Source organism: Simochromis diagramma, unplaced genomic scaffold (genome assembly GCF_900408965.1).
Source record: "Simochromis diagramma unplaced genomic scaffold, fSimDia1.1 OVJJ01000646.1, whole genome shotgun sequence".
Classification (NCBI taxonomy): domain Eukaryota; kingdom Metazoa; phylum Chordata; class Actinopteri; order Cichliformes; family Cichlidae; genus Simochromis; species Simochromis diagramma.
Window position 1 is genome coordinate 7,876,162 of NW_024387279.1, and position 10,470 is coordinate 7,886,631.

A 10,470-nucleotide genomic window follows, 5' to 3' on the forward strand; every position below is an offset into this window, starting at 1 on the left:
ATTTCACTTTTAATAGTTTTATTTTCAAATTATGTGCAAGGTGAATTTCACAGTTGAGCTCAACAACCACTATAACCTGAAACCCAAAAAAACCAAAAAAAACCAACAGAAAAATAAATGGATTAAAAAGACACAATGGAATAGCACCCATAGGTGATGCATGAAGATGACCAGAACGAGCTGTGTTTGGCCGCACAGGGCAGCCAACTCTTAGGAGAAAGCAGGTTTTATAGCTTTGTGTATTACATGACTGGTGTTTGAAATATGTTGTAACAATGCAGTTACTTCAACTGTAATGCTTAGTTTCAGTGAGATGTTACAAAGATACTACTGTACTACGGGGTGGGGTGGGGGTGGGGGGGGTGGGGGGGGTGGGGGGGGGGGGGCAAATCAAAATATATCACTCGTGCGGGTAATTTTTTTTTCCCCCTCAACAGAACAGGATTACTCTATTATAACTAAACAGATAATTATGTAAAGAAAAAACAAAACAGCCACTAGAGACAACAAAAAGAAATCACATCTATTTTTCAAGTTATAAAAGAAACTGAAGATAACTTTAAAAAACTGTGCAAGTACAGCAAATCTATAGTACAGTATATTACACATAACAAAAACAACTTAAATACAGTACTGGGTATCAGTAGAAATCCTGAGAGTTCTCCGTTCCTGGTTCGCAAATGGCTGTCTGTGGACAGTCGAGTGAAGCCCAGACCCACTCTGACCCTTTTTCGTGGGAAACATTGTTCAAGCTGGGTTGACTAGAAATCAGGTTAAAGTCAGTCAACAGTGAATCTTCTCTCGGAGAAGTTAATTATATCCTCAAGTCCTTAATGAATGCGACTTTTCCTGTATTAAATGCCAATGTAAATCTCTTAAGATGATTGCTATATGGTTGCTAAAATGTTTTCACTTAATAGGAGGGCACTCCTTGCTTAGATAAAATACACAAGAAATGTGTAGTGCAACGATGAAACAGGAACCTGCGTGAGGAAACTGACGGCACTAAAAATGTCACACTTTGACAGCAAACGCCCTCCAGTGGTGGCGTTCTTCTGTACAAGATTGTCAAAAAAAAAAAAAAAAAAAAAAAAAAAACAGAAAAAAAGCACCAGCACCAAAAGTTTGTATCCTCTCTGTGACGACGTGTAAAGACGGATTCATAGCTTTACGAGGGTGCTTCGTAAAGTTTGCAGTTAAGGACCGCTGAAGTGGCGAGTTATTCAGTGCAACGCTGAGTAAGACTTTTCAGATATTCTTCATCAGGAGGAACAGTTTTTGATTCTGATGCCCCTTTTTTTCTAGCTGCAGGCACATTGGCATCACAAAAGATCTCCACGAAAAATCCGCATCACTTCAGCCAACAGCCAAACAATCGTTATGGGTACTACTGATCTTCGCTAGCAGAGACGAGCACACAAAACAATTAATGCACTTTTAATAAGGTAATACAATGTAATATAGCCTAATCACAGTTCCATGATTTATTGCTACCACAAAATCCGTTTCCAACTTCCACGACAACTATAGTAAGACCTCAAATGCTCTTTTGGCATTACGAGGAAGGCTATTGGAACCCTTTTTTTCAAGCGTTTAATCACCCGGTGTCAAAGAACAAACTCAGAGCTCAAACTCAGAGCAAACACTTGTTTATATCAACACAACGGCCTGAAATGTCCCTTTGCTCCTAATCAAAAATCTCTGAAGTTTCTGAGGTAAACCTGTTGGTCTGAATGAGCCACTTAGTGTTGCAACAAATTTGACTCCGTCCTTGTTTCTCCAATGTGGAGAGTGAATATTCTAACATTTCACTTAATGGATGCCAACTCAAAGCAGGAAAAAAAAAAAGTCTGGAAGCCGCACATAGTGTATGTTTGACACACTGACACCTGTGGAGGAAGAGTGGGCAATAAAAAGTTACCATTTAACTTTCAACCTTTAAAAACACTAATGTCAATCTCAAGCACACTTCAAATTAAAACTTGCATATGAAATAAACTGAAGAGAGGCATAAACGCAGAACAGGAAAAAAATCCACACAAACCTCAGAGCCAGCAATCTACTAATGACCTAAGGTACTCATCTTACCCGTATGAATATATAGTTTATATGACTATTTGTATATTTCTATATCTATATAGAGTTTCACTTTATGCTGACACATAGCATCCATATCTCCAGAGGCAACACCCTCAGTTCCATGCTTATCATTTGTAAAAATTCATACACACATTAATCAGCCACAACAGTAAAACCATTTACAGATAGCACTAATACAACCCAATCCACAGAGGCCCCACCCTGCAACTCAGGGGTTTTAACGTTGTGGCTGACTGGTGTATTTATGCACCTAACACAAAAATAGAACAACATGGCTCGACAACAAGCAAAAAAAAAAAATAGTATAATTGCACTTATGAGTCATTGTACGGTTTTGTTAAACAAGCCTCAGTGTGGGTAGTTGGTGCTTTCTTGAAAAAGAAATATAAAAAAAATACTGCAATCTTTAAAAGCACCCCCATTTTGATCATGTTAAACCAGAAGTTGAACAACTTAAGACTTAACCAAAAATGGTGCATGTGGTGCAAACCCAAGGTAACACCAGGCACAAGGCAGGCAGGACCACACTATCCCCCCTCTGCCTCAGAGATGGGGTCCACAAAATTCAGATACCTCAAAGCACTTTCTGGAGACACTGTGGATAAAGTTTGGCCACCACGCATTCAAAATGGCGGCCCAAATCCCAGAGGCGATCGGGTGTCTCATAGACTTTGGTCCATACGTCTGCCTCATCGTCATACTGGTAAAGGGAGTTCTTCCTGCTAGTGCGAAACACATGCTCCTCCACCATGACTTGTGTAGCTCGTACAAACAGGTGTAGCTTGCCTTGCAGCAGCATGGCCTTGATATACGGGCTTGTGGCTTGGTCAAAGGGTAGATCTTTCTTGCGGCTCCATGTGTTCTTCTCAATGTCGTAGACTTCCACAGTAAAAGTACGCTGGTGGTTTCTGCAGATCCCAGCTATGTAGTAGATGCAGTTTTTATACAAGGCAGCCAGACCCTGACTCCGAGGGACACTCATTGGCGCCAGATGACTCCAATAGTCCTTACGGGGATCATAGCAGAAGAAATATTCACCTGTGCGAAACAAAGAGACAGAGTTATGATCAGATGCATTTAAATGGTTTTCATATGCAGTATGTCTGTTGTATTAATATCACTTTATTTACATATTTTGTACAGATAAAAACAAACAAACAAAAAAACATAATTGCATAAGTTCCCCTGAGCACAGAAAGACTCACCTTGGAGGACGTAGATACGGTCTTTGTACTCTACAGCACTGTGAAACTCCATGGCCACTGGCATTGGACTGACTGCAGTCCAACAGTTGTCTCTGGCATCATAGCACTCTACTGATTTTAGTGCATTTCGCCCATCACCTTCATAAACACGGCCTCCCAGTGCATACAGCTTCCCGCAGCAGTGCACAAGCCTGCATCCAATTCGGGCTCTCAGAAGAGGTGCACGTGGAAGCCATCGGTTGCCTGCATGCTCGTACTGCCAGAAGTCACTCTCTGCTCGATGGTCTATGGACACCTCGCTGTTACTCGGACGGTACCCACCAGCAATGTAGATGTCATTTTCTGGGGACACCAAGATGCCAACCTCCCGGAGATCATTAGGTGGTTTGCAGAGTTTGAACACCCTTCCTGTGGCCGTGTCCAGACAAGGCACCGTCTGCTTCTTACCTGAGTGTTTATGAGCAGCATCAAAGCAGATGACCATCTCAGAAGCAGTCATACCCAGGCGCTGTGGACAACCATTTGTGCCAGTGAGGCGAGCTTTGGCCTCAGCAGAGTCTGTTGAAAGGGAGAGGGCGCAAGCAAAGGGGGGAGGTATCCGATTGAGAAAGGCCTCATCCAGCAAGGGCAGACGGATACACTGGGAAAAAACCTCAGCTAGATGAGTTTCACGGCCAGACAGATCATGCTCTAGCCAGCGGACAATGCTCTCATAGACATGCTCTTCCTTTTCCACATTGAGGTCATCATTATTCAAAATGCTGACCAACTGCTCCTTGGTCATCTGGAGGAACTCTTGCTCCCGTGATACACACAAGAACTAAAACAAAAGAAGTTTTAGAGTTTCAGTTCAGACATTACAAAGTTCGATGTCAATGTTGTTGACTGCCACTGTTCCAACAAAAATAAGACATTTGCCAAAAGCAGGAACTGTGTCACATTAAGTCTTTAAGCTCTTGATGAAGACCTGAAAGACTATAAAACAGTACTCTAAATTATTTATCAATTCCCCTGGCCACTAAACAAGGAATACATAAAAGTAGAAAAAGCCATAAACACAAAAAGAAATTTAAAAATTATATCAGTCGTCTACCAAATTATCATTACATATTAGTACCAACCAAGAAATTTAACACTCAGTACATCCTTAGTTTTTTGGCAGCCAAATGTCCTGGTCATAAAGAAAGCAGAACCACAAAAGTAGATACCACAACATGTCTAAAAATTGTGGTATAAAATAGCTGAAGGCATTCATTACATCGCAGTCCAAAAGTAACGGTTAATAACCAATTTAGGCTTATGTTCAACTGACCTTCTTGCGGATATAATCCTGTGAGCGTTCCCTCAGTTCCTGGTGCCCATATGCATCAGCAAACATAAAGACTCCTATACAGTTCTGAGGGTCAAGTCGGCTGATCATGAACTGGGCACACTGGTCCTGCAGGGCAGGAATCTGGAAAATGCTGGCTGCAGTGAATAGGGCCTGGACATTAGACTCAGAGAGCGAGACCCTGGACGTGTAGGCATAATCTAGGACAAGGTGCATGGATTCAGATTCCACGCCAACAATTCGAACCTCACGCTGACTGCTCTCTGTAAGGCCACTGGTGAACATGGACCTAGAGGAACATTTGAAAAAACACAAATTGTTTTATGATTATTATAAATTCTCATCTTAAAAACTGAGAAAGTTTATCAGAAAATCGTATTTTCTAGACAACCTCTAGTCAAAATGACAGTGAAACCAAGAAAGAAAGCAACTAATAAATATTTGTAAACAAACACGTACAAATGAAGGACATAGGCACATATGCAGTGCTGAATTTCCTACCTAAAATATGGGCTGATTGCAGCAAGAACATTTCTGTGGCATGAGAAAGTCTTGCCATGGTCCACTTCTACAACAATGTCTGTGAGCTGTGCTTCATCGTACAAGACTTTGAGCTGCTGCAGGATGTTACAAGCATGAACAGCATCTACCCCATTGTAGTTGGTGATTGGAAGCGTCCCATTTTGTACTTGTAACAGCTTCCCTACCTCTGAACAAGAGCAGAAACAGAAAAAAATATTATTATCATCTCACTTTAATTTTTTCAGTCAACTCTAAACACATGTATAACTGACATGGAAACACAAAATGCTTCATGTATATACCAAAGAGCCCCAAAAATTAAGAAAATGCTGCAGAAAAAAAACTGCCTCACAGACACTCTAGATATGCAAGCTCTAGTTTGCTACAAACGAATATCACATGCAGTATGCCAACAAAATATACTGTAAGAGAAGAATAAAGACAGTGCACGAGGTATGAGTATTTAAAGCACTTTAATCTCAGTATCTTTAGTTGTTTTGACGAATGCAAAGTGTCAATTTTGAGAATGAATCAGAAAAGAAAAAAAACCCAGATCCCTTTGACTGAGTTAGCATAAGACATAGGTCAGGTCAGGTCCAGAGGATGTCTAATGACAGGTACCTGAGGTTACCTGGGGACACAAGATCAGGAGAGTTGTAAACAGGTTGCAAAACCACACATAATCACATAATAATGATAATTACTAAATTCTTTAAACAGTAATACAGTGTACATAGTCAACAGTGCTCTGGTTTAAACACTCATTTATGTAGAAACATTTTTTAAATTAAAAATTAATAGATTATTACAGAAGAAAGGACTTAAATATGATGTTAACATACCTGACAATAGCAGCCACAGCTTCTGATCTGGAGCTACCAATTCTTCTGAAGTTTTTGTTTAGCTGCCAGTGTAGAGCTCTGTACCGTTTGCCTATTCAGTTTATACAATGTGCATTTTTAATACTTAACTGCTATATAGTCATTTGGAAGAGCATCAATACCAACAGTACCGTCTTCAGCCCATCCAGCTGACACACAATTTTAACAACAGTGCCGATAGCGCCATGCTTCCCTCATGCAGTAACACATGAAAACGCGATGTGTCTGCGGTCGGGGAAAAGTGCGACAACACTGTCATTGGGATATGCTGGAAAAGCGACCCACTTCAGTACTGGAAAGAACATGCTAATCAGCTTCCCAGTATCGACCCAGTTGCAACCCAGTATCTCATGCCCCCTTTAGCTCTGTGGACAGTGAGAGCCTTTTTAGTGCCGTTGCAAAATGTCCTTGATGAGAACAGAAACAGGCTCAAACCTGACAAGGTAGAGATATTAGTTTTCATTAAGAGAAACATACTTTTTTTTTCTGCGAAACTTACTACTGTGATGACAGTAAGAGTTAGGAGTGCAGTTCCTAAAAGCACATTACTGGCTTTGCAAACACTGTGGATCTTTTTTTTTTTTTTATTTGTTTACATGCCTGCCGGATATTTTAAGTTGAGGTGCTATTTGTTTTTATATTAGACTTTTTTTAATATTTACTGTTGCACTAAAGTCCATAAGTGAAGAATTTATTTTATTTATTACTTGATTGTTCAAGCTACCTCACAAAAGTGCTGTGTTTGTTAACAGAGTTGTTAAATGTTAAAATAAGGTGAATTAAATAAAAAAAATGAGGAACATCCAGGATCTGTTTGTTCGCTCTTCTTTATTCTTTTTTTTATGTATTATAGAAGTATCGGATCGGGACTCGGTATAGGTAGACACTCAAAATCAAATGACTCGGACTCTGACTCGATGGCAAAAAAACATGATCGGGACATCCCTAACATGAACAGTAGTTTAATCTTCACAACACTGAACATCTCTTAAGATAAATGTTAAGAGGTAATTTAAGTTCCCATCAACAACATCAAAGTATTAAACATTTATCATGAATATTAACCTTGTAGCCACACACATCACCACTAACTATTAGCATTTACATAAGAAAGGCACTAGCTGTGCATTAAGTTATCATTAAGGTAATGGCTAGCCAATATGACTAATAATAAAAAGATAACATTAATGTAGCAGGTAACCAGCAAATGTAATCAGTCCTGCTCATGTGTAATGTTATAATAGGCAGTGTTAGTTAAAGGTGTCTATATAAAGTGTATATAGGCAGTGTGAAGTGTTTGAACTGTTCCTGCAGCTAGACAGCAACAGCAGCAGTTAGAACCTAGCAGACTAACTCTACTTGATCAGCAACAAAAATATAGTGCCAAGTCAAAAGAAGCAAAGCACAATTTCAGACAATCTTAAAATATCTGTCATATTTTATTGTGGGTTTTTTGCACTAAGTCCAATAATATAGAAACAGTGTTATCATTGATGTTACAGTTTGTATTGTTGTCAGTTTTTTCATTTCATTTTCTTTCTCCACTGGCATTGAAGATGGGATTTTCTTAGACAGTGCTATTGAGTTTGAATTTCTAGTATCATAACTACTCTATAAAGCACACAGCCTCTAACCCACTGCCTAAGAGATTTCAAAATATCTGAATTTCCTTAGTGTAGATGACTACAGTGTAAATACAAGAGTTTTTGTGATTTTACTCAATCCCTATGTTTCACAAACTTTTAAGCAGCACTTACTTGGAGATTATTTTAGACATTGTAGGCAAATATTGTTACTTTTCTAACATAAAAATCTTCAAAAGAAATACAAAACCTTCTAATTATTTTATATTATAAAGCAATTTCCAGCTGCTCCCTTGTCACAGGGGGCCACCAAAGCGGGTAGCTTCGCATGTTTCTAAGCTGGATGCCCTTCCGGCCCCCAAGGGGATTTATGCCTCCTTCTGGGATTAAACTGAGGATCTTTTACTTGTGCTATGATATACATGATATGATATACATTTTTATTTTGGATTTTAAAGACATTCAAATATATAAGGAAATAAACTCAAATGACAAAGAAATGTGCATTACATGAAATAAAAATTAATCAAAGCCCAAACTGGAGTACAAAGAAGTATGCACATGCTTATGCGTACCCCATGTTCAACATTGCCAATTTAGCAGGATCATCATTGTGGTACCCTCATATACATGCATATACTTGACCCACATTCATATTAGTATAAATATGAACCAATACATCTTTATACAAACATTAATTACATATTATTTAAAAAAAAATGTCAACTGAATAAAGCTTGAACATTGCAGTTGTTCCATAAATGAAAATACAAAAAACAGCAAAACTGTGGGATAGTTTTTGTTAGGTAAATCTCTAAACCACTATACTATGGAGCCACACATATTCTTTTTATAGTGTAATAACATAAATAAAGTGTGGAGTGTGTGAAAACCTGATGACCAAATTTTAAGGATGTATGCCACCTGGATTAAAGGTCCAGATATAATGACTGATACAGCTGTATAAATAGAACTATTTCCTGCGCTATATTTGCTTGTTTCTAAACTTGTACCGAGAGATTGTTCCCTTTCTCTTATACTGAATGAAAGCAGCAGGACAATACATGAGCCTAGAAACTCGTGAGTACAGCAGTGCTGCCCTTATAAGCGTGCACAAAGTGAACGTCTTTCTTATCACATGTGTTATATCAAGTTCTAAAAGTGGCACACCAACTTTATGACTGCTGTAAAGCTTCACTTTGACTTATACGGTATACAAACTTACAACAAATGTCTCGGGTTGTGCAATGCTGACAGGACAAAGACTCTCGGTGGGTAAATAGAAAACTACTATCACACCAGGTGGTAGCTAGCTTGCTAACATCTCTCATCGCTGCCCTGTGCCTGCAGTAACGGTCTGGTTAGCTAATAAGACTGAAAACAAACTTGAAGAATAGACACTAATGAAGAGCGACGCTGTACACAACTTCGCCTGAATGCTTGTGTTTCATAAAATACAGTAATGCTTGCGGTTGGCTTAGCTAGTTGAGGAGCAAGCTTAACTTTTAGCAGACAGCTAGACACCAAGCTAATGCTAGCAAAGCTTTCTTTGACACAACATTGCGAGATATAAATGGCGACAAAAATCTGAAGTGTTTTAAGTGTTGACGTCTTCACCTTATAGAAGCATAAGAGTGTGTAGCGCAATGTCTAGTGTATTCGTTTGATGACTATAGCCATTACTACAACTTGTCTAACCTTTGTCTCTTGTCATAAACAAGTGTTTACACAGTCAGCTGTGGCAGCGAGCTAACCGGCCGAAAGTTAGCCACACAGCTAACGTTAGCTACATAGCCGGGCTAACGACAGCCAACAGTTTTGAGGAGTCGTTTAGAACCTGACCTTATTTAATGAAACTGCAACATGTCAAGACCCCTTCGTTTAATCTGTAAAGCTACGCCTGGTGAACACATAAACTTACATATTCTAACTTTAAAAAGCAATATTTAAGTACACAAAACAATGAAGATTTTGCTAACCTCCACTGGCAGCCATTCTCTCCAGTCTGTCTCAGAGCAGACCGACAGAAACGTCAAATGAGTGCAGAGCGGAGCCCCGGAAACAAGGAACAGCCAATCGCAAGAGGAGAACGGATCTCAGAGCCAATCATTTTCCTTTTTTCTGAAATAGGAAAAAGTTAATACTGCATGGATAAATTACACACAGGGCACTCGGTTAGAGCGAACCAAAAGAAGTCAAATCAGCAGTATCTAAACAGGTGCATCCAAAGCAGAGGTTGTTTTCATATCTTGGTGGGAACAGTGGAGGTAGACATAAGTTCACCTGCAGGCAAAAGGCTAACTGCACATGGGGATAAACACATTACAGTAGCGTCTTATTCTACAATGTACAACATGCTTTTTTGGTTTGCAGAAGAGTGCTGTTATTGATTTATAGCGCGGAAATGAAAGCTATTTAGACTTCATATAAATAGTGCAACATGAACGCTGAAAAAATAGATGAGTATTTTTTCAGTGTAATATAATAAGAAAAAACATTGCATGCCATATAAAAATATTGTACGCATCAATTATATTATATCGACATAGATTAATATTGCTGGAAAATATTTTTTTAAATAGCAAAGATAATAATGCATTTTACTATAACAAGTGTAGGCAAAAGACTCCACATTCTTGACAACCATGTGGTGACACATGTTAAGAGCCATAACCAAGATGTTTTGTGGATTGTGGCATCCTTGCATTTAGCCAGCAGGATGGACACATTTATGTTATGTTCCAATGCAGATCTTGTAGTAACATATGCCATAGGAGGCAAATGTTCAAATCAGCGTGACAGCGTATATTTTGAAGGTTAATCAACATTCATTGTGACTGCATGCCTAA

The 10,470-nt window shown here is 39.0% G+C and overlaps 1 protein-coding gene across 1 annotated transcript; it reads right to left on the minus strand.

Moving 5' to 3' along the window:
• Position 1: 1 nt before the first annotated feature.
• On the minus strand, positions 2-9,616 carry kbtbd8 (kelch repeat and BTB (POZ) domain containing 8). The gene is made up of 5 exons (XM_040003155.1): positions 9,601-9,616; positions 5,137-5,344; positions 4,618-4,924; positions 3,306-4,125; positions 2-3,138 (listed from the first exon to the last, which is right to left on the minus strand). Exons 1-5 carry the CDS (start codon positions 9,614-9,616, stop codon positions 2,675-2,677), a joined length of 1,815 nt encoding a protein of 604 aa, XP_039859089.1. The 3' UTR covers positions 2-2,674.
• Positions 9,617-10,470: the final 854 nt, after the last annotated feature.

Bases quoted from the DNA above. Each gene is read 5' to 3' on its own strand.
- kbtbd8 (XM_040003155.1), bottom strand. The intron at 4,925-5,136 runs GTAGGAAATTCA...ATGTTCCTCTAG, and splicing joins GCAATCAGCCCATATTTTAG to GTCCATGTTCACCAGTGGCC. The intron at 3,139-3,305 runs GTGAGTCTTTCT...TGTTTCGCACAG, and splicing joins CCGTATCTACGTCCTCCAAG to GTGAATATTTCTTCTGCTAT.